Raw genomic sequence first — 21,056 nt, 5'->3', positions numbered from 1 at the left:
TATCGCACGGATTATTCCAAGCCACCTTCCCGCCTTGTAAACTGCTCCAAAACATCGTTGCGTAACCACTGCGGAGAGAGAAAACAAAAACTCGGCGTTCGCGGGCTTCGCTCCGTGCCAACAATTTCTCGCGTGCCGCTCAAAAAGAGAGAAGTGAAAAATCCAGCTGAAACAAAAGAAAACTAAGTCATTCCGAAAGCTCACCTCTTACCTGCCTGACGTCTCAAGGCGAAAAGAAAAACCAAAAAAGCTCCGACAGCCGAGCTTAAATTTCCCGCGGCGAGAGAGAGAAAATCTGGCTTGCGGCGAGTGCGTGCTTGGGAAACTATATTTAGGGTCTCTCGAAAAATAGGTCAGCGTAGTGGTAGCGGCTGGACGTCACGACGCGCGGCTATCCCCCGTTTTACGGTGCCGACTTGGTTTCTCTCGCTCTCCGCTCTTTCGCAGCTATTTCCGAACGTTGCGAAAGCACGCGTGCTAGCGGGACAGAGGGAGAGAGAGAAAGCTTAATGGAGGGCCCGGTTCGACGATTACCAAGCTGATGGAAAGCAGATTCCAACGAGACTGGCTAAGCCCGAGGGCTCGATTAGCCCGCCAACGCCTAGATGGATGGCGGCGTCGAACTTCGTCCGGGAGCTCTACTCGACTCGACTCGACTCGACTCAATCCACCCGCTTCGGCTACCGCGCGCTTTTGTCTAATTGATTTCCATTATTGAAAGCCTGCTCCTGCTCTGCTTTATCTTCGTGCAACCTTTTAATTCGTATTACGGATTTCAATTATTAATATTCTGCCAACCAAGCCAGAGATTCCATAATTATTATTGTCGTGTGGAAATCAAAGTATCCAGACCATTAGTACGTTTAGTATTCACGAAGCGGAGGGATATGGAAATTCGATCGATATGTTCTTGAGTTATACTCTCGATTCGACACTAATTACTTCCAACGTTTAATAATGCCCCTTCTAATCCATTTGTATTTCATTCACCTTTCGGACGATTTTTTTTCTTCTAATTGTCGATATTTCATTGTCTCAATGTTCTTCAATGTTCAATATTATTTTATGTTGTGTTGTTTCATAACAATTCACGTTTGTATAAGTAACTTCTGTGAAATAACTCCATCGACAAAGCGCACAAACGATATAATGATACACTTGTAAATAAAATATGAAATTACTGGCTTTTCTAGCGAAAGATAATTCGCATAATAAGGGGGCAAAAAGCCGAGCTGATAATGCCTCGGATTTGCTGCACGAGATTGACGGTGCTTTGAAGCTCAGCAAGGGATTTTTGCTTGGTAGAGGTTTGTTGGCCTATCTTATTTTTTTCTCTCGCCCTTCTCTCTCTCTCTCTCTCTCTCTCTCTCTCTCTCTCCTCTCTCTTTGTCGCTCTCCCTTCTTTTATCAGCGCTACATTTGCGCAACTGCGCACAATGCCGCGCACGAAAATAAAGACTGACGAACAAACTGCAAAGAATATTGTGATAAGCGGCTACAACAAAGCACATTTTTTTTACCTGCAAATGGGCACCGAGCTGCATTCGTATTCCAACGGAGGAAAAATTAGGTTGATATCTCGTGCAAATTACATTCATCCATCTAGCGCAACAATGTTTCTCTCCTTTCCTCTCGTCTTGTGAAAATTACAGAGCAAGTGTACATAAAGAAAATCAAGATAGAATTGTCGGGAAAGCCATTTCTGGGGTGGGGAGGTGCGGGTAAATAAAGTTGTCGGACATTCGCATATAAAGAGGCTTAATTGCGAGGGGGCAGTAAAGGTTAGTTGCTCCCGTAGGTTGATAACGCGCCGCCGCCACGTAGTGCACGAGCACTGTGGAGCGTGGCGCACTATCGCGCCTAGCTTCTCGAAAGCGCCGAGCTGTATATACGCCCACCGCACACGCTGCTCTGCGGATAAGTGGACTGTTTATAACAGCCCACTAGGACTGCGAGCTACGCCGCGCAGCCGTAGGCTTGCGGGCTTGATGATCCCCGCATGCATAGGATTGACGAGGTAGTCCAGTAATTTTCCTTCCGGGATTGCACTGTGCAGCGACGAAACTTTTCAACCTGTTTACAAGTGATCGTGATATTTCGATTTGAAGACAACTAAATAATCTGCGCCACTTTCTCTGTTCCAGGCGTATTTTATGGAAAACGAAAAATAATCTTTTCAAAATAAAAAACTTACCGACTTGAATGTCATTCGTCTTTTGTAAAACAACAACGCGAAAGAAAATTTCGTTTGCTGCGACCAGCGAATGTTATTTTTTCCAGAGAGAGAAAGAGTTGGGGCGGATTGTTTGGCGATTCACAGTTCGTTTGTCAAGTTCAAGCGGCACTCTTGTTTCAGCGGTAGCCGCGAGAACGAGCATCGTAAAAAGTGCGCTTTACGAATCGACTATTTTTGTGCAGGCAGAGGCGCGCGGTCGTTCTCTCCGTGTCCGAAATAATCGCGCCGACGCGCGAATTTCACGCATTGAAAACGCCAAATAAAAAATCATCCCCCGTGTGCCAGCGATAATCCAGTATATAATGCAGCAGCTATTCCAGTATTTGCGCGCCTAAAGCAAACGAACACGCGCGTATAAATACAGCTATTGAAAGAACAAGATGCCGCGCCGAAAACAAACATGTTTACGCAGCGTCGTGCGCTAAAAGTAAATCCTCGGTGAGAGCTTATGATCAAAGAGAGAGATATAGTCTGAGAAAATGAGTGCCGAAAAAGCTCGGCAGCTTCGACGCATTGTTCTTGTCGGCCTGGTTTTCGAACACTGCGCCGTCGTTTCCGTCATCCGTCACTCTTCGACTTTGCTGCGCGCGACTTCCGCGCCACGCGTATTTACAGCGAGCCTACTTTTAGAGCCTGAACCGCGGTGGCGGCGACGAGTTTGTCTTTGCCGGCGGCGGAGCGAGCTGTCGATAGACTCGATCGGAAGCGGCGAATTTACGCGCGCGCGCGCTGGCTGTATGATGGATTCGAAGGCCTGCGATTGAGACTTGTCGATGAGAGTTTGTGAGGGATGGTTTCGCGAAATATAGGTCAGATTGCTTTCCCCCCGGATGTCTCTAATGCCGTTTGATCGACAGCTTTATCAAGCTCGGAAAACTCTTTCGAATCGCCGAGTTTTACAACGCGCGCCGAAAATTTTATCGAAGACGCCGAAATAATCGGTCCAGATGCGCGCACGGATCTCGAATGGTCCAAAGTCGCTCGACCGATCGCACTCGTATAATTAACTTTCGACGCTTTGGAACGCGCTCAGTGCGACTCTTGATACGAAGCGTTTGGAAAGTCCGCAGAGCGCATCGAACGGAAATTAAGTAGTGGAAGCAGTGCAGTCGCGCACGAGTAGACGCAAATTGATACTCCCCCCCCCCCTCTCCCGAAATAAAAATGAAAAAAAAAGAAAAGAAAAGTGCACGCGTTTCCTTCGTTTTTCCACTCCTTGCGCTCTTTCCGCGTGCACACGCGTCGCGTCCTTCACGCTCTGATTGCCGCGGCGCGGGTACGCGCTCACGTAAGACGCTCCACCTAGACGGATATCGCGTTGCTTTGCTTGCGCGATCGTTGCGCCCGCGCAAGGTCGAGGTTTTTCGCCCTGCCGCCGTTATGCTGAAAATCTCGAGGATAGCGCAATTGTATTCGGAATCAGGACGCGAGAAATTAAGAAAACAGGTTCCGTTAGCTTCGTCGAGATAAGAGGCGAGATAAGAGGCGCGTACGCCATTAGCTCGATAAGATAGAAAATTGCCAGATTTTTATACTGTCTCGTGTCGTGTGAAAAGATGAGTCTTTTGACTGGCGCGTATAGATAATTAAAACAAACAATCGACTCTCGACTGGCGAAGAAAGTGTCACTGGGAGAACGCGCAATCAGGGGAAAAAATTGGCGTCTCCCGCTCTCGACGATATAAACGTAAACGGAAAGAGAGAATGAGATAGAGAGAGAGAGAGAGAGTGAGCGTCGCGACGTCGGGTTACTGCTGCCGCTGCTTCTGGCTTAGTTCTGCGCGCACTCGTGAGCCGAGCGTGTGTCTTGCCATCGCCGCGCCTATTATGAACTGAGACTGCTTCAGTCCGACGCGGCTTCGTTGCTGTTACTTCTCGCGATGCTGGAGAAAAGTGAGTGAGCCCACGTCCTCTGTCGCTCACTAAATGCTTTCGATTACTTACAGTGAAAACAGTTTCTATCTCGGTGGTACTTGAGTGTAGCCAAGAAACTTGGGCAAAAAGTGTTGTTGGTATTTTGTGCAGGGAATTTCTTTGGTGGCTCGCGAAGCAGTATGAAATGAATGAAAAAAAAAGGCGAGCAGTAGCCGAGTCAATTGCGCGTTCTCTCCGCCAGTTGCAATCTTTTCTTTTGACGTGCAAAATAGAGTCGTCTATTCAAACGATCGAGCTTACAACCACAGACGCGCGCGCGCGCGCACAGAGAGAAAGAGAAAAGCACAGAGTCGAGAGTACTCGACTAAAAGCATACCGCGAGCAGCCGAAATTACGCAACCGAAATATCGTGTTACAGTTTCTGCGTCCCTCTTATGTGTACTTTTAAAATCCGCGTATATACCTACCATCTATGAATAACCAATTTGGACGTGGTTGCAGGTGTGCAACAAGCTACTTCTATTTCTCGCACAGTTCGCGCGCACCGATTTCTCAGTTATTGAGACGAGAAATAAAAAAACGTTGTGCAGTCAAAATAAATCTTGTACCGAGATTAAACAACTTGTATCTAGTATTGAATCATCTCGGGAAGCTCAATGCAGAAAGAAAGTCTGTAGTTTCGTTGTATTACTCGACGGAAGTAAAGCGCGCGAACAGCCTTCCCGTGACTACCTTCCATTGGCGGCGCGTTTCAACCCAGCCAATCAACTATGCAATAAAACTGGACGACTTTACGAGAGCGATCTTGAACTTTTTACATTTGTCTCTGGTTAATTTTGGAACACAATAAGCTGCCTGGAGTGTTAATGTGCGAGGGGTATCATTCGCTGAATGACGCTGTAAAATTAGTCGAGAGTTTTCGAAGCTTGGGAAAACTAAAAATAATCCGCGCGAAAAAGCACACGGCCACTAATAATGGATTAACCGGGTATAGCCATCGTGGATTGGCCTTCAGCTTAATCTCCGTGAACTACACGTGTACATTGTTAGACGGAAAAATCGACGCGCCGGTCAAACGAGCGGACGGGAGTTCCGAGAGCGTCAGTAGCGCATGCAGTCACGTAGGCGCCTGTCGCTCGCTCTCGTACTCGCTTCCGTATTAATGAACCGCGAACACTCGCGCGGTTTCGTGTTTGAGCTGCTGCACTCGTCCCAAGGGACTCCACAGCCAAGCGAATGTCTCGCGCGCGCGATAAGAGCGAAAGCTGCACAAAGCGAAGCTTGCAGTGTCGTCGTTGTCGTCGACGTCGTCGTCGCCACAGAGCGAGTTACTTGGTTGCTTTCCCTATAGTCGCTCGGAATTGAATTTTTCGGTAAATGTCACGACAAGCTTGCATTCTGCTGATACTTCGATTCTTTTATTGTCTCTCGATTCTCCAAGCGCTCGTTTGCAGTCGAGTCGTCGTCGTTGATCTTGCGCGATTGGACCGAAGCCGAATTGGAAAGCCATATCCTCTATTGCTTCGATATAAATAGGCGATATTTAACTGTTCAGTGCGTTATATCCGAATTTATGAATACTTGCCAGATATCTGTATTGGTAAACTTTAAAAAAATCATTAATCGCTAAAGTACGTTCTCGGCAAATCCGGCCATAACAAGAGAATCCAGTTATTATAAAAAATGTGGAAAGCCAATACAGAGCGTCTTGAAATTGAACAATGATTAACAGTGTTCGTCTCTTTGATGTTTTCAGAAATGATTGCACCGACGTTTAAAGCGTCGTCGGCAAAGCCAGGTAAAAAAATCACTGATGAAAAAATTATATTACGCAATGCTTGGTTCATCTACGTATTTGCCTCGTTTATTTCAACTTATACACTGCGAGGGAGGGCCTTGTGTAATTAACAAAGTACCGCATTAACTAATGTATTTCCTAAAATATTAGCCGTTTGGAGTGCTGAGTGATGTTGCATTAATACAGTTTTAAGCTAACATTGGTGTGCATAAAATAAAAAGTCTCCGGTTCAACGCAATTCATGAAAATTATCTTTTCATTTGGGACAATAAATTCTCGATAAATCAGTCGGTAATTTTTAATGCCTCAAGCGCAGCTGGACGATTCATAACAAACAAAAAACTTGCTTGGCAGATCGCAAAAAAGAAACGTGCTGTGGTGCGCAAAAGCGCCCCTAAAAGCCCATCAATTAACCTACTTTCGATCGCAGGCGCGCAGATTAACGAGCGCGCGCGCGTCAAAAAAGAGCGACTCGCGTAAACACACACACACACACACACACACACACACACACACACACACACACACACACACACACACACATACATACAGAACGCAAAAAGTCTCGCGTTTTTTTTTGATTTATCGCTGCATTAACAATGCAAATTCAATTACTCGGAAAACAGACTGGAGGTTAAATTTACGTGGCGAGATCGCGAGACGACGACGATGACGACGGGACACAGTCAATTTACTTCCTCCTCGCCCACACGCTTGAGCTCGGCCGACCGATTGCTATTTTCGTCGTTCGCCCGAAATTTGCTTGTTCATAATTCAGATGTGCTTTCAACGGGTATTATGCAGGCCGAAGCTGAAATACGCCGAGATATGGGTGATCGATGTCATAGTGAAATATATGGCGTGGACGGATTCTTTTTTCATTGCTAGGGTCGTCGCGTGAACAAACAGCAGCCGGCGCGTTTTAACAAGAAAAGCAAACGAACAGTTCCACTGGCTGACCCGTTAGCCCAATATCCCCGCGGCCTTTTAACGCCAGCCACGTGTTTACGTTGCTCCATTGTCGCAAGCTCGGAAATGCGTTTGCAAACTTTACGCGATTGCGCAACTTGACGGGGTTGCTGCTGGGCATTGTCGGGCTTTCTCTACTGCCGACTTGCGAAAACTTGGTTGTAACTGGCAGTTCCACGAACGCGCGAGAGCTTTCGCCCGAGATGAACGAGACTCGAAATTATAAGCAGATTTTTGGCAAATCTCCGCACAGAAGCTTATTAAATTCAAAGTCGATTTGGACAAATTTACATCTTTGCGTGGACGCAGCAGTTTGGCAGAGCCAAACAGCCTGGCCGAAACGAAGCCAAGTAAAAACGGTCATTTGCGCGATTGCCGAGCAGTGCCGGCTGAATTTATATATATAAACGTTGATATTTCGGACGTCGCACCTCGTAAATTCGCGTTGTAGGCGTTGTGGTGACTCCCACAACAGTCCAAAGACCCTAATTATTCGGGCCGCTTCACGAGCTGCTGTGAACCCGCACAGACTATTCTGAAAGCTCAAGGGAGCTTCTCGCTGCTTTCGCGTGACTCACCTTATTTAAAAAATCGAGAACAGCACAAGCGACGAGCTTCCTCAGTGTTCGTAATATATTACGCCCGCGGCTTGTAAATACGAGTTTTGCTCTTTTGTATGCGTTTGACTTTGTTCTTTGACCTTCTATGGCTTATCTTGTGCCTTCGTCGTCGTACGAATAAATCCAAATGCAAATGCATAAATAGAGGCATCAATTGAGAAATAACTGCGAGCGATTCGTGTGAATTGCCAATACGCGCGAAGCAATTTATGTTAAAATATTATTAAACTTCAAGACGACCAAGTTTAAAAAGAGAAAGAAAGTTGTCGCGTGACAGAGAAAGTTTTCTAATAAAAGTGATTGTGCGCAGGTGTCTGGTCGCCAGGAAGTGGAAGCAGCGAGTCCGCAAAGCCACCAAGACAGCCGAGTCCTGACCGTGGAAAGGACTCAAAGGATGATTCAATCCCGCCAGTTTGGACCCCATCGAGCGCTGGCCCGAGTCCCGTTCCCGAGAGAAAAGAATTCCGTCCAGTTTCCTTCGAGAGTCCTATTCTGAGCAGAAAGAAAATCGTCGCACAGGTACGACAAAGACAAGTCGACTGGTCGTTCGTGTCCTGCTCGGGCTTGAATCAAATGTTCTTCTCGTCAAAAGCGGCTTCGCCCCACAACGATCATCGAGCTTTCACGCAACTGCACGCGCGTTTACAAATTGTACTTGACGATGAGAGCTTGCATTTTCAAGCCTTGCAAATACACTTATCTAGCCAGCGAGAGTAACTGAAACGAGCTCCGAAGCGTAAAACGTTGCAAATACACGGTAATGTACTGTCTGACACACTACGCGTGGACTTGCAGCAGCAGCCGCAGCCGTCAGAAACAGACAACTCGGTAGCCCCACCGCCGCCGTGGCAGAAGGAGCAGGACAAAAAAGAGCCCACGCAAGTCCCGTCGCAGAGCACCAGCATCCCAAGCTCGCGGATCGTCAATTCGTACTCGGCCCCAGCTCAGGGTCTGAATGCGCTTGCGGGCGCGCCACGGCTGCCGAGAGCTCAAAACCCGACCATTACTCTGCTGCAAAAAGCACGCGGTACGTATCACAATGGCTGCTCGTGCGCGCCTCGTTATTTCCTCGTTGATAGCCCTCTGAAATTCCGGAGTCCCGCATGGCTACGTTTTTTTTTTTTTACACGAAAAAGTCGAAACCGGAGTTTTTCCGACGACAACTGCGCTTGAAAGACATCTAGAGCTGAATTGAATTTTACTGTATTCACGAGACTCCTCTATTCTGGAACAGAGGGACAGCTGCCAAAGGGAGCGGCCTATTTGGACGAGACTGATCATATTCCACGCTGCAAAGCCGAGGAGAAGCCGCTTCTGAGTCCTGGAGAAGTCAGTGAGTATCCCAATCTCGCAGATTACTTCTCTGTCTCTCTCTCTCTCTCTCTCTCTCTCTCTCTCTCTCTCTCTCTCTCTCTCTCTCTCTCGCTTCTCTTCTTTTATTCAAGCTTAGAATACCCCTCACGTCGCGCAAAGCAAACATTTCTTTCGAAAAATCCGAGCACGCATAAACACGCTCTTCACTCATCTGACAAATGAAAATAAAGAAACGAAAGAAAAATGAAATTCCTGCGCGCGTAAACGAAAAAAAAAAGAAAGCAAATAAAAATTTGCGGAAAAAAAGTGTCTAAGATGTAATTAAATATTCGAGCAGTCTACACGTTGAAGAAGGAGTACGAAAGCGAGCCAGAAAGCGAATATGTACCGCCAAAGAAGATGGCCGACCTCGGCCCCCGCAAATACGAGGGTATTGGCCCAACAACAAGGCATGGAATGCCGCTCGTTCTCAGATCCGTAAGTCATCGATATGCCTGCTGCTGTACTCGCCGTGGTCAAGACATGACTTGAAAGACCTCGCAACTTTTTTTTGTCTATTTGGCATTTCCCGATCATGCTCGCGCTCTCGCGCAGCTTGAATTAACGTTAGAGTATCGGATCGGAATACTAATCCTCAAGTTGATGTGGAAAAACGAAAAAAAAAATGTAAAAAAGAAAAACTTCTTGCAGGAAGTGAAAGAAGGCAATCAGGAAAGGTGGTACAAGCAGATGTATAATTCTCTGCACCGCGCTCCACGAAAGGGTTAGTTTTTTCTTGTTTCAAAAAGAATAAAATTAAAAAAAAGGAAGAAGCGTAGATTCGATTAAAGCGATCCGTCGAGAGAAACGAATAGCTTAAAAAACACAAATTGTTTTCGCATTTGCAGACGACTACGTAACCATCCGCTACAAGCCGCACCGAGGTGATTATTCCCATTTCTGTTGAATTTTAGAAAACAGCAGTGCTAAAGCTCGTGGCGTTGTGCGAACCAATAACGATAAACATTAACTTGGCTGCTAATTTCTAAGTTTACAGCTTCAACTAATTCTCTCTACCTGTATCGCTTCCCATTTCAGCTCGGAATAATTAGTGTTCCGGAGATAAAAAAAAGGAACAACCACTCTTTTTTACCACTAGGTCATCCAATTTATGTTGTGATTCTTGTTACTGTTTATATTTGTGAAAGCAAGAGTCACCCGAGTGATATTCCTAACAATATTAATTTATGTGATTACTTACTGCGACGAACTTGACAAGGCAATGCGATCAGTCACAAGCTTGCGCGCGTGCTTGACAAAGCCAGAAGAATAATTTGCTCTCAGACTGCTCATTCGTAAATCGCTCACTCGACGTAATTTCCAACAATGTATGCATCATCACCATCATTATAACCGTCTGTTAATAAGCTTAGCGATGTCTGTAAAGTCTCCATTAAAAAACGAAAATTAGGCTTTCGGTCCTTGTGTACTTACAAGGTTGGACAACTCTGCGCTTCAAAACTATAAGTTAGTTGCGGATGAAAAGTGCAAAAATAGACCTAAAATGAAGCTCCGTACGTTGTAACTGCTGCATATACTAAAACGACAGTGTTGACTTGGCGTTTTGACTGTATTTTTGTAATGCACCTGCCGAAACATAAGTTTCGTTTGATTAATTTATCTCGCGTATTTTGTAGGTACGAGAACTGGATATAGCGGCACTTCAAGTGGGTATCTAAGCGAGCCTGAACCCGGCCGAAGTAGTTATACCGAGAGATCAGCAACGCTCGACGGCCGGCGACACAGACAACGCAGCAAGGAAAATGACTTCTCTACTCTGCCCAGGCCGTATGTAGTGCTTTCCAATTTTATGCGCTTAGCTTTCATTCTCCGTAAATTCCTGCTGAGCTTTTCTTTCGTTCTCCAATCATGAAAGTACCCCTGAAGAAACAAATCTATTTAGACGGAATAAATTTAAATTGAAAATGTTGATAGAATTTTGCAAGCGTTGCGCTCGCATACAGTTTTATTTATTATTTCAACGCGGATGATGAAAGATATGAATTTATTGAACGTCTGGCATCTTACAGAGCTGGACGTGTAGATGGGCACTACTCGCCGGACACGTATCATATGAACCCGGGAAGAATAGAGAATTACGAACCAGGAAACTGCTCGATTCAAGAGAAGGAAACCAAAGAGGTACAACCATCTCAGTTTTCCTCAAAACGACGCAACGCGGTAACACATGCACACGCATACCGACAATATATCTGATAGCTTCACGTTCTACTTCGCGGAGAATCGCTCGCTATTAAATCGGCCGAGGCGTAATCAAAGCGCAACGGAAATAGTCGGTTCCAGGAAGGCGTCAACTCTCGTTAAACCGTTGCAAAATGCGCATATGATCGGGGAGCCTCTCGCTCTCTCTCTCTCTCTCTCTCTCTCTCTCTCTCTCTCTCTCTCTCTCTCTCTCTTGGATAAAACGCGAATCAAATTTCACAAGTGCCAAATTTATTTTCAAGCGCCTACGCGACTTCTATAATCGGATTAAAGTAACAATAGCAACTCGTGTTTCGTTGCAAGATTCGTCGTAAGCCAATTAGCCACGGCTATCGATGCCGCAAGCGCCGAGCTTGTAATAGTTTTGTTTTAATTGCATTTTGATCACTCGCTAATTACTTTGAGTTAACCCGAGATAAGTATCGGTAACACTATACATTACACATTCGAGCCAAACTATACTTACGAACGTCAAAAGAAACGTAATATTATTTGAAACTAACGATTACGGCAACGGTGCGAGAATCTATTATGTGACAGTTGAAATGGCTTTTCTTCCAGCCGCCGTCTGATCTCACTTGGGCGAAACGGAAGGTAACGTCGTCACGAACTTCCAGCTTTCAATTTTACTTATAATCCACTACTATATTTATTAGCTTACTTTCTTTAACACCCAGTGTTTCTGTTGTGATATTTTCTTTCATGGCGTGTACGCTAGGTACACGTACTTGTTTCGCCAACAGATGCAACAACTATGGTTATAAATATGTACAGATTTTATTCTGACAAAGTGAGCTTCATCAAGTCTTTCATTGATAATTGTACACTCACGATATATTTCTTTAACAATACACTTTTACTGTACATTATATTTTATTTGTTAGCTTTAGTAGTTTACGCTTCTTAGACATTTTTTATTTATTCGTTTAATACAAGCAGATGCCATCTACACCTAATCACGAGTGCGACAATCAAATTAATAACTGCTTTACGAGAGCTGCTTGTAAGCAATAACCTACTCGTAAAATAGATGGCTTCTACTCATTTTTTTTTCTTTTATTTCTTGTTATTTCAAAGTTTTATTAAATTTAACCATTAACGATTTTTTATAGTAACAAAAATAGCTACGGCGCATAGTATAATGCATTATTTTAATCCTTTTTTTCTAGTGGTGGGACGAGGTCATGGAGATATTTGACGGGGTACGAAATATTTTATTCTCAAACAAAACCCGATAAATATAAGATCCTCTGCGAACAAAAATATTCCGCACATCTACTTTTTCTTCGCAGTTCTGATTACTAAACGAATTTCCTCGATTTTCGTATTTCACTAACAGAGAATGCCTCTCTTTTCTCTTTTATTTTTGTTTGGAATCACAAAATAATTGCGAAGAACAGTAATACATTTGGATTTCTGTTGATGTCGATTGCTATAGTTTTTAAATACGTTCATCTGTGTTAAATGATCAATTGCACAATCGTTGAACGTATAAAATTGATCGACATGTAACTCTAAAGTCAAGTGCAGTTTACAATATACAGTAATTACATTGTCATTTGTTTTGAGTACCAACACCACTCACGTAATAGACTTGTAATACGAGTACCAATGACCTACCCTCCTACAAATCTCACATTATTTCATTCACGAGTGATTTTTCATTTTGTTTTATCCTTTTTTGATTACGTAAAATTAACAGATTTATTGTAAAGTTGAAATATACGCGTGTTTTTTCTTTATTTCTGCACAACTTTTTTCTTTTTACCAAACTACAAAAAAGTATTCATATTACTTGCTAATACTGAATAACATGAAGTGGCTTTTTCACCGGCATCGAAAAGGTTTGAAAAGATAAATTAATTAATCAGATGCCGGTGAAGAGAGTCAGAGTTCTATTTTACCTTAACGCTAAATTTAAAAAAAATTCCCGATCCAATACAATGTCGTGAAAAACTAACAACTGCATAATTGAACTGTGTGTCCATAATATGGATGTATCTCTGTGTCTTGTGCTCGCACTGTGCTATCGACCGACTTTCCTCGTCTCTCTGTCGCTCCTCCTCTCGCTCCGTCGCGCGTTGGCTCAGTGGTTGGATGAGAACGGATGGAATGATCCACGCCAACAGCAGCAGCAGCAGCAGCAGCACCAGCAGCAGCATCAGCAGCAGTTTCATCATCAAGAAGAGCAAGAGCTGCTCGCAAGTCCGGCAACGCAGCAATTGATGCAACGTACCCGATCACTGCTGTCACACAACGTAAGGCAGCATCAGCATCAACAACGCGATCGTTCGCTGCGCGGATCCTCGCCCCTGAACCGGCTGTACTCAGAGCGTCGGGAGCTTGAGTTGCGTCAGCTAAAGTTACTCGAGAGCTTGTTGGAGCTGAATCGCGACAGTCAGCAGGTGCAAGAGGCCGTTGGGAGGCCGCGCAGCGGTTCCACTGGTGGCCGCATCATCCGACCTCTCGACTGGCATCAACCCATCATCTCAAGACAACCGCAGTCGATACAACAGCAACCGCTGTCCTCGTCGGCTTCATCCTCGTCCTCCGTCACCAACTCGTCTTCTAATGGCACCAGCACTAATCATGTCGCGGTAGCGCCCTCCTCTTCTACCTCTTCGCCACGTCTGGTTAGATCGCCGCCGCCGCGATGCACAGTGCACACTTTCTGTCATCTTGCTCCTTCTGTTATCAACCCTACCTCCTTTTACCCAAAACGGCTGTCTCGTCTTTTCTTTTATCTTGCAACAAAACGCCAGCATCTCTCACTCTGGAATGGCTGTTGTGCTGCATTGTTGAAAAATCCTTGTCTCTACCTCTTCTTGTTCTTCGTGTTCTTCTTGCTTCGTCCTGATTTCTCTGTTTCATCTGTTACCTCGTTTTTTTCAACTACAATGCATGACGAATGTGTCAATTTTGAATTTTGATTTTTGCATTGATTCTTCCAAGACTAATATTTTGTAGACGTTTTTGATTCGATAGAATGTATTTAATCACTTATAAAAAGACTGATTTTAATTGTCTTGGAAAGTAAAATAGTCTTAAGAATGAATATCATTGTCAACGTGCTTGGTAAAGCTAGAATCGAACAATCTTATTAAAAATTTCTCACCTCTTTCTTCATAAACACAATATACATTATCAACGCTCAAGACAAACGTGTAAATATAGATGTATAATTGTAAACAAGCAGTAGATTATTCATTTACGTGGCTAGAAGCTATGTATGATAGTTCAACTCGGCAACAACTCTCTCATCTGTATATTCGCCGAAGCATCATTGCTGTCGCAAATCAATTTTCTGTCTCTCTCCAGCGTTTTAAACATGCACGTACTTACTAATATATACACGTGTACAGCTTCAACACAACATGAAGCATGTTCTCATCGCCAGCACACCCACGTCAACGACATACACGTCAACCACAAAATGCTTATCCAACATAATCAATCACAACTGCGATGATTCACACTGAATATTTTATACTGATAAATCTTGATTATGCCACAGCATTATGACACACTAAATTTATGTTGTATTGCCGTAGAATATAATTGTTAAGCGTTAAAGTAACTAAAATCTAAGCACGTGTGTAGAACAATGTTAATATTTAAAAAATGCAATTGATTAAAATCGTTTATATTATTTTCTTTTTTACAGCCATTCGAACAATCAAACTCGCCAAAGTCGTATATGACTCAGTAAGTAGCTTTTTTTCTTCGATAATGAAAGTATATCTAGTTGAACCAATTATTTCTTGTATTTTACCGTGAGAGGAAGTAAAGTTTGAACTGTTTCTTACGGAAAAAGTTTGAAAAAGTGTCTTAATCAAGCGATCGACAATGAAGAGTCATTAGCAGAGTTTGCTTAATTTTAAATGTCATTTGTAGCGCCCTTAAGGAGTCTGGCTACGAAAGTGACTCAACACTAGTCTTCCGTCGACGCGAGGACGTCAGTCCATTAAGTCCTCTGGAGCAGAGGATAGCCTACAAGACAGTTCAAAAAGGCGGTGACGTGCCTCTTCATGGTCTGCGCAAACCTGCGCCCGAACGTCCCAAAGGTAAGAACTTTTCGCTTCGAAAACTTTGCTCTTCACCAGCTATAGATATGAATAAGATATATACTTCTCTGGCTGCGTTATTGACATACATTAAGAGTATAGCTCGAATTTTTGACTTTGAATATAAATTTTTGATACAGAGTCTCGCTTATCCTGAATGTATGCTCGATAAAACGAAATGCCTATAAGCATACTCTACTCCCTTTTTCCAATTTCTTTTTCTGCATTTTTCTTTCTTATGGTGATAGCAGTTTCCCGCATGACCAAGTATTGGGTAAAGATGTAGAATACCCACTATTAGATCATACCAAAATTAACCTGAATTTTAATTGCTTAGAAATGATACCGTAGTAACTGCCTTTTAGATAGGGCATGTCCAAGCTTTTTTATTATTATACTTATAATTTATTTTCAATACGAGCGCATTTTTTATCTGCACCATTCATGTTTATATTATTACCTAATTTGGTTAACATATAGAAAGCTTTTTTTATATATAATAAGCTGCGATAATTCATTATTGCTCACAAAATTATTGTAATACTGCGCTGTAACTTTTATTCTCATTTATCAAACTCAATTGAATTTTATATGGCACTACTCTTTTAATTGATGTAAAAAAATAGATTCTTCGACAACTTACGATCGAAGGTATTGTTTACAAGTAAATAAATAAAAGAATCTATTTTGTGATATCATACTCTATCAATATTGTACAACGCCATCATGTTTATTAAACCACGATTTTCGATGCTCATTTTTCGTAAAATACACGCACAAGTTTACGCACCAGATATATCTTCATGTCACGCGTGTGTGCACCCGTACATATATATACATCAATAAACCAGTAAAATCAAAACAGAATCCAAGGATTTATCTCGGCACATGCTTGTACTACTTCTGGATCGATAAAAGTGAGAATCGTCATCTGTTGATTCGGCGAAACTCTGGTGACAGGGATGTATGCCTAATTCTTACCAGCTGGCTTTCACCACTACTTCACTCACAAAACAAAGTACCCTTGAAACTTCGACACTCGTTGATTATCCATGGACGACGAAAAACAAAAACATGGCTATCTCTGTCCACAGACGATACGGAGATCGAGTATTTTCCGATCTCGCCAACACTGACGAGGATCCGAGTGCATCGGAAGAGCAGTTGCAGTTCGGCCACCGCTTCGCCTGCGTCCTCGACCTCGTCGATGAACGTCTCGCGTATACCCGTCAGTTCTATGGCGTCGAGACGCGCCCACTCGAGAGGCTCTATCCATAACCCCCCTGTCTCGTCGTCCTCGTCTTCGTCGTTGCGAAAAGCTGACGATACCTGCACAGTCCCCTCGCCGCCAAAGAGAAAGTCCTCGCGCAACAATCGAACTCTCAAGCTTTACTCGAACGTCCCGAACTTGCAGGAAACCGGTGGCCCGCGTCACGAGCAGTGCTTCGTCGAGGAGCACATCTCCAACATACGCCTGCTCAAAGAGAAGCTCAATACAAATTTGGAGAAGCATCGACGCGACAGAGAAGAGTCGCAGAAACAAAGACTCGCGAGAACTTTATCGGCCAGCCCGGTGCCATTGCTCAGGGAGCCGATTTCCGCTAGCTCATTAGACTCCAAAAAGAGACGTTCGGATCCTTGCTTAGCACGTGCTTCCGCCGATTCCGTAGTCAAAGCACGACTTTCAGTTTCAGCTAGTCCGGTCGCGAGATCCCCGAGAGTCCCCTCATTGAGGAAATCTGCGGAAATAAAGTCAAGCATTAATAGAAGTTCCTCGAAAATTTCGTTGAACAGCTCGTCGAAAGACTTAACAGTTTGTCAGCACGCATCTCGTACGAAAATTGCGAATTCGCCGCTGAAAAAGGAAACTAAAGCACGTAGGACTAAAAAAGAGCAAGAAGAGTCTTGCAAGAGACTCAGCAGATCAGCCGTCGATCTCACGTCACCAGTGGAGGTTCGTCGAATACTTCAGAAACAGAAGGATAAGGATAGACATCCAAGAGCCGTTACAACAAGAATATTGCCCTCCGGAACTGTCATTAAAAGCTCATCTGCTCCGTACGTATCCACCATTAGCGGAAGCAGCTTGAGATTGGACGATAAGAGTCTGAAGGTTACTGTCGCTATTTCGCAAAAAGGCCGAGAGATTTTTCGAAAACCAACGTCTACTGGAAAAACTTTGAAACAAAGGAGTTCTGCTGCCGACAGTTCGAGTGAAGCTAAAAAAAGGAAGGTCAGGGACAAGTCACCGATAGTTAAAAAATCAAATTCGAGACAGTCATTGGTTAATCGACAGAAGATGTCAAAGTCCATCGACATTAAAAGCAAAAAGAAAGAAAGCTCTAGACACGCAAGTAAAACCAGTAGTCCTGAAAGATTTCTGAGCGACAGAACGACGAAATCAGATGTAAGTAGTCCCGCTCTGACTATCGAAATGTTGAGGCAGCATCATGAAGCCACAATGTCAGACTCGTTTTTCCAACACCTATTTCTTCGAGACATAATGCTTACTTCGACTGAAACAAGTCCTCCTCGAAAGTCATCGGTGCTCGATCGTGCACGCATGTTTCAGGAAATCAATTACAGCGATAGCTACAAATCGGAGCCGTCCTTGAAATCCTTAAGCATCTATCTCGCTCACAAACGACCTGTTTCAAATTCAAGATTCAAAAATTGGGAACGAGAGAGCATGTCTTCTAGAAGCTCCAGTCCCTACGGTATGCGATCGTTTCTGTCAAGATTCAATAAATACGACAGTCTTCTAAGAGTCGATGAATTCGGATCATCAAGTTCTTTGCGAGGCAGGAGTCCTGATCTGAGCCGCGAGTGCCCAAAAGAGAGGAGCTTGAGTGAGCCACCACTGAAGACCTTACCAGAAAGTCCTGACTCAACTTGCCGTCGATCGCCATCGCCATCTACAGTCAGATCTCCAGCAAGTCACAAGATTCAGAACCTACGTCAAGACCATTTTGATAGCGCTGGTGAAAATTCTCTGAAGAAATCCAGAGCTAAAAGCGCCAGTGAAATGGACTCTATTCGTGGTTGTAAACAAACTTTTGGTTCCAACACGTCGCTTACGCGAAGCGTAAACTCACTCATGAACTTCCCTATAGATCGCGAAGATTACCAGCAGTACATTTTAGAACGTTTACATTCGCGCCAGAAATCGAAACGCTATCGAGATTTATATGACTTTTACACGAGCTTGGAAAGGTTGGGAAAGCTTGAGAAAACCACATCAAGTGGTGATCTCCGACCGAGATTAAGAAATGAAGAAGTTATTGATTACGAGCGATGGAAGCAGTTGCGAGCTAAAGAAAAGGCAGTACAAGAGCTCAACAATCTGTATAAGAAATTAAAGATGGTTCAGAAAGAAAAAGATTTTTTATTCATAGCTAGTGACGTTGATCGATACAGATGGCGCGGTGATTGTAACTTGAGATGCAAGGAACGATCCGTTCAAAACATTAAAGAACAATTTCGTAAGCTGCAGAATGAAGAAAGTGAATTGGAAGCGTCGAGGCAGCGTGAAATAGCGGCCAAAAAAGATACTTATAAGCCTCTTTGGCGTGGAAATTCCGTTGTGAACGTCGCGAGCACGTTGACTAGAAAAGCGGCTGAAAAGGCGGAATTCGACAGGTCATCGGTTCAGGTGTCACTTCAAAAAAGCCTTGGCGGCAGTAACAAGTTCTGGAGTAGCTTATCCGTAGAACAGGTCACAGCTCTGAAGAATCAATTGAACGATATCTACGGAAGCGATCTTCCACAGCCTAAAAAATCCAAACCCAAATGTCCTCAACCGCCAAATGACGTTGCGCTACAGAATGGTGTCCCTGAAACTGAAAAACCAATACAAAGACAATCGCCAATTGCACATCCAGATATGAAAAAAAACATGCTAATATCAGACAGCGAGCAATCAAGCTTGTCGATATCAGATTACGAAATAGTCGTGCCAATGAAGAAGAGAGATTTATCGCCGGAAGGATTGCACGTACGCTGTCACTCGATGATTACCCCTGATCGTCGCTCGAGGCGCAGCGATGAGACTGACGCGATCAAGCGCAGTGGGTCCATAAGTCGAGTGTCAAGTTTAGAAAGATCGAATTCTGATCGCGCGCCAAGTTCGTCTCCGATGAGCGAGGTTGAAAAGAAGCGATTGTCCTTGACACTTGGCAAAGAAATGTTGGAGAAAGTGAGTCAGAGGTTGAAGGCGTCCGTGATCAAACCTCGAGAAACTCATGGAGCTCTTGCAGCTGTCCTGGCTAAAAGCTCTTCCAACGTTTCTCCGAGGACTTGCTCTTCCATTGAGACACCCACCAGCGACAATCCCACCAAATCCAAAACAGATAGAGACTACGTTTTAGTACTCACGCCCACGGAATGCGGTCCCGAGCAAAAAGAACGCGTAGAGAAAGTCATGAAGAAATGGTCCAAAAAGCCACCAGTCGCGACTGCTTCGATCGCCGAAAGAGTCGATCAGATGGATAGTGCAACCGAAAGCTCCGACACATCCGTGAAAACAGTCGTGCAGCGTTCAAGCGACGGGGACGATTTGCAAAGAAAAGTAGAATTCTACGAGAAGATCGAGAAGGACAGGGAAGTAGTAGTAGCCAGATCTACGCCAAAACGTAGCTGCAAGCTCGCCTCTTCCCAAAGCTTTGCAGACCTAAAGGATCTTTTTGGTGAAAGTGCCGCAACAAAGTACCGCACGATTCCCCTGTTTTGTTCTCGCTCGAGCTCGCCGACCGCCAAAGCGGAACGGGCTTCCGGTTCGCCGGACGTGGTGGCGAACACGCGACGCGAGCGGGCGCGCAGCGCCAGTCCGTGCCGCGCTGCCTCGCCCGCCATCAGCGAGTCGTCCAGTCTCGAGAGCCTGTGGCAGCGTTGCGGCTCGCCCGATCCCGAGAAATATTGGCGCACCTATCTCAAATTAGTCAGAGACGGCACTGTCAAGCGTTTGCGCGCGAAATTCGAAAGTTTAGAGGAGCTTTCGCATGGCCGTCGTCGATTGGCCTTAATACCAAAGCGGTTTCAAAGTGATCCAGAGTTGGCCAGAAATTTGTTGAAAAAAGTCACAGATACCACGAGAAATTACATCAAACCGCAAGAGATAGCGGATGTGGCTTGGCTGCGCAGAAAGTACGAACCACCGAGAGGCAGAAGGCGCCGGGGAGGGCTGTCACCGATTCCGCGTATGCCCTGGAAATTGGAGGATCTGACGATGCCGCACATCAACGTCATCAGCAAAACGGCCAAATTGAAGGAGTCTTCTAATCGTAAGCCTTCGAGCTCTGTACCTTTACGAGAAGAAACGAAGGAGCTGAAGGCGAAGAGAGCCGTCAATCGCGTTCGAGAGATGTTCGAGCGCAGCCTGAGCCCCGAATCCAAGACTTCTCTTCTAGGAGAGATGTTTACATCTGCTCCTAACGTACACGAGTTAAGAGACATCGCGCCTTATTTGGCAGGACGCTGGGTCGCTCATCAATACCCCAGCCGTTACGATAATTCTCGGTCGTTGTCCTCGCCACCAGATCTCTCTCGTGACTCCGAAACTTCATCGTTGAGGTCCAGAAGATCTATAACACCACCCAGCCGAAAGAAGAAGTTCTGCGGCTCCAGAGCGTCATCCACATCGCCGGTTCGCCCAAGAACACCGGTGTCAATTCTAAAGCCACCGCAGCAGCAGGAGCCGAAGCAAGCTAAAATCGATGTGTTCGCTAATCAACAGTTCGATCCAAGTAAACATAGGCCGAGGTTTAGATACCAGCCGACACCGCCACCATTGCCGCAGCCACCATCGCCGAAATCCAGATACAAAGGTATCAGAACATGGTACCCGCCGATGTCCACCCACCACAACACCAGACCAACTGTCGTCACCTTTAAGAGTCCGACTACCAGACCTCCTAAAGCAT

At 44.7% G+C, this 21,056-nt stretch overlaps 1 protein-coding gene across 1 annotated transcript in view; it reads left to right on the top strand.

The window, feature by feature from the left end:
* Positions 1–21,056, top strand: part of LOC131668863 (uncharacterized) — a 48,744-nt gene that overhangs the window by 12,394 nt on the left and 15,294 nt on the right. Inside the window, exons 4-17 of the mRNA XM_058943334.1 lie at positions 7,809–8,011; positions 8,294–8,525; positions 8,733–8,831; positions 9,150–9,289; positions 9,503–9,575; positions 9,700–9,735; positions 10,489–10,639; positions 10,882–10,993; positions 11,636–11,668; positions 12,244–12,276; positions 13,165–13,707; positions 14,739–14,779; positions 14,969–15,138; positions 16,233–21,029. Coding sequence (XP_058799317.1) covers positions 7,809–8,011; positions 8,294–8,525; positions 8,733–8,831; positions 9,150–9,289; positions 9,503–9,575; positions 9,700–9,735; positions 10,489–10,639; positions 10,882–10,993; positions 11,636–11,668; positions 12,244–12,276; positions 13,165–13,707; positions 14,739–14,779; positions 14,969–15,138; positions 16,233–21,029 — 6,663 coding nt within the window. The remainder of the gene's footprint in view (positions 1–7,808; positions 8,012–8,293; positions 8,526–8,732; positions 8,832–9,149; positions 9,290–9,502; positions 9,576–9,699; positions 9,736–10,488; positions 10,640–10,881; positions 10,994–11,635; positions 11,669–12,243; positions 12,277–13,164; positions 13,708–14,738; positions 14,780–14,968; positions 15,139–16,232; positions 21,030–21,056) is intronic.

This window comes from Phymastichus coffea, unplaced genomic scaffold, assembly GCF_024137745.1.
Source record: "Phymastichus coffea isolate CEN01 unplaced genomic scaffold, Cenicafe_Pcof_1.1 PCOF00084, whole genome shotgun sequence".
NCBI lineage: Eukaryota > Metazoa > Arthropoda > Insecta > Hymenoptera > Eulophidae > Phymastichus > Phymastichus coffea.
This window is presented reverse-complemented; position numbering and strand designations above follow the sequence as displayed.